Source organism: Bison bison, unplaced genomic scaffold (assembly GCF_000754665.1).
Source record: "Bison bison bison isolate TAMUID 2011002044 unplaced genomic scaffold, Bison_UMD1.0 scf7180017845644, whole genome shotgun sequence".
Lineage (NCBI taxonomy): Eukaryota > Metazoa > Chordata > Mammalia > Artiodactyla > Bovidae > Bison > Bison bison.
Genome location: NW_011476217.1, coordinates 7162 through 9217, shown reverse-complemented (window position 1 = coordinate 9217; position 2056 = coordinate 7162). Strand labels below are relative to the sequence as shown.

General features: G+C 40.3%; 1 protein-coding gene across 1 annotated transcript in view; it reads right to left on the bottom strand.

The window, feature by feature from the left end:
- The window catches only part of LOC104985847 (BOLA class I histocompatibility antigen, alpha chain BL3-7-like), a 5478-nt gene extending 5111 nt beyond the window's left edge, over positions 1 to 367 (bottom strand). The window contains exon 1 of the mRNA XM_010836247.1: positions 111 to 367. Coding sequence (XP_010834549.1) covers positions 111 to 174 — 64 coding nt within the window. The 5' untranslated portion in view covers positions 175 to 367. The remainder of the gene's footprint in view (positions 1 to 110) is intronic.
- Positions 368 to 2056: the final 1689 nt, after the last annotated feature.

The window sequence follows — 2056 nt, the reverse complement described above, 5'->3', positions numbered from 1 at the left end:
GTCGGCGGTGCTCCTGCCCTGGGGGTCCTGCCCAGCCCACTGCCCCCGGCCCCCTGGCGGTCCCCTCGCCCTTTCCCGCAGAGGCCGTTCCCTCCCGACTCCGCACTCACCCGCCCAGGTCTCGGTCAGGACCAGGACCTCCGAGAGCAGCAGGAGGAGGGTTCGCGGCCCCATGACCGGTATCCTCCGGGTCTGGGGAGAAACCGAGTCCCGGCGGAGGAGGTGTGGGTAACGTTGGAGACTATAACCTGGAATCGCGGGGCCGCTGATTGGCTTCTAGAAACCAGACACCCAATGGAAGTGAGAACTAGGGCCGCGAAACGAGTGTCCGGCCGGAAAGGCACAACACAGTTCGCGAAAAGAAAGTGAAACTCGAGGAGACTAGGGATTCCCCAACACAGTCCCGCCCCAAACAAGGCCCTTGACTCTGGGACGCTGAGGCCTTGAGAACCGCATCCGGTACCTGGGACTTTGCCCTGATCTCTCCTCTCGTGCACCGAGAACTCGGCAATCACACTCTCCCGAGTTCTCGCCCAGCGACTCTGTAGTCACATATTTTCAGAACATTTTGGTCAGGATATTTATACAGTCCTACAAATTAGTGAGGACCCCTAGGATAATTTTGTTTATGTAGTTACTTCTGTCGATATTTTCCGTAGTAGAAATAACAGTTTAAACATTTTTAACTAATTTATTTAGAATAATGTTAATAACCCATGATTTTTACATGAAAAATAACTATTTCTCCAAATAAACTCTATAGTGGGAACAGTGGAAGTTTTTTCATTATTATATTTTTGCAAGTCTTTTCCTTGTCTCTCTCACTGGATTTTATATTTGTTTTGCGTTGAATCCGTTATTTTGATTGAAAATCTATGGAAATAAAAAGGACCATACGTAGGTAGGAGTAATATTTTTAATAACCTTTCCTGTTATTTATGGATGTTTATCTTTGATACAAAGCTAAAACTATGCAAGTGATAGTTTCTTAAAGGTTATTTTTTCAGTGGACCTGAAACAATATCACTATTTCCTATTCTGTTATATTAACATCCATAAGCCTATTTTGCAGAGTGGATGTCACTTGTACTAATGTAAGATTTTTTAAAAGTAATTCATTGTTTCACTAAGTTTTATAGCTCTTCCAGTGTCATTCCTTCTTTCAAATAAAAATTGCATTCCATGAAAAAGAGAGTAGTTCAACTCATACAAATGATTTTCCTTGGGACATAGGACTGTGGAATGTAGCAGAAATGCTTGATGTATACTTCCCATGTCATCAGAGAAGATAGTTCTTTTTAAGAAAAATAACTATTTGCTAGCATTTTGAGATACGACCATAAGCCTATTATTTTCCTAAAAGAAGCAGCTCATTTTGACAGTAGGGAAAACAACAGAGCAATATTTGTGCAAGGCATATATTAAGATTAGAACACCATTTTCTGAATTTTGCTTAAGCATGAAAAACTTGAAAGGCCGATATTCACACCAGTTTTTTTTTTTTTTTAAGCATTGATAGTTTTTGATACTTTGAAATAGCAAACCAGGGAAACAGGAGAGCAACCTGTATTAAGTATTAGCAGTCAATAAAGTCTCAAGTGATGGTAAGACACTAGATACCAGGTAATCCAGAAAGATCGTTCTGAGGGAAAGAATTGCAAATGCAACATTTCTGAAGGAAGCATTAAAAATGGTTACAGCATATATGTCATTAAAATGTTATATCTCAAAATGAGAAAGCTGACGTTCAGTTGACACAAAATAATTCTAGAAAAGAATGGAAGATTCATCAATATTAAATCTCATTAATAACATTACTGAGAAGGTTATTAAGAAGAAGTGTCAAGAATATACTGAAGAACTCTACAAAACAGATCTTAAAGACCCATATAACCACGATGGACTATGGACGGAGGTTCATGTCATTGTACAGGAGACAGGGATCAAGACCATCCACATGGAAAAGAAATGCAAAAAAGCAAAATGCCTGTCTGGGGAGGCCTTACAAATAGCTGTGAAAAGAAGAGAAGTGAAATGCAAAGGAGAAAAGGAAAGA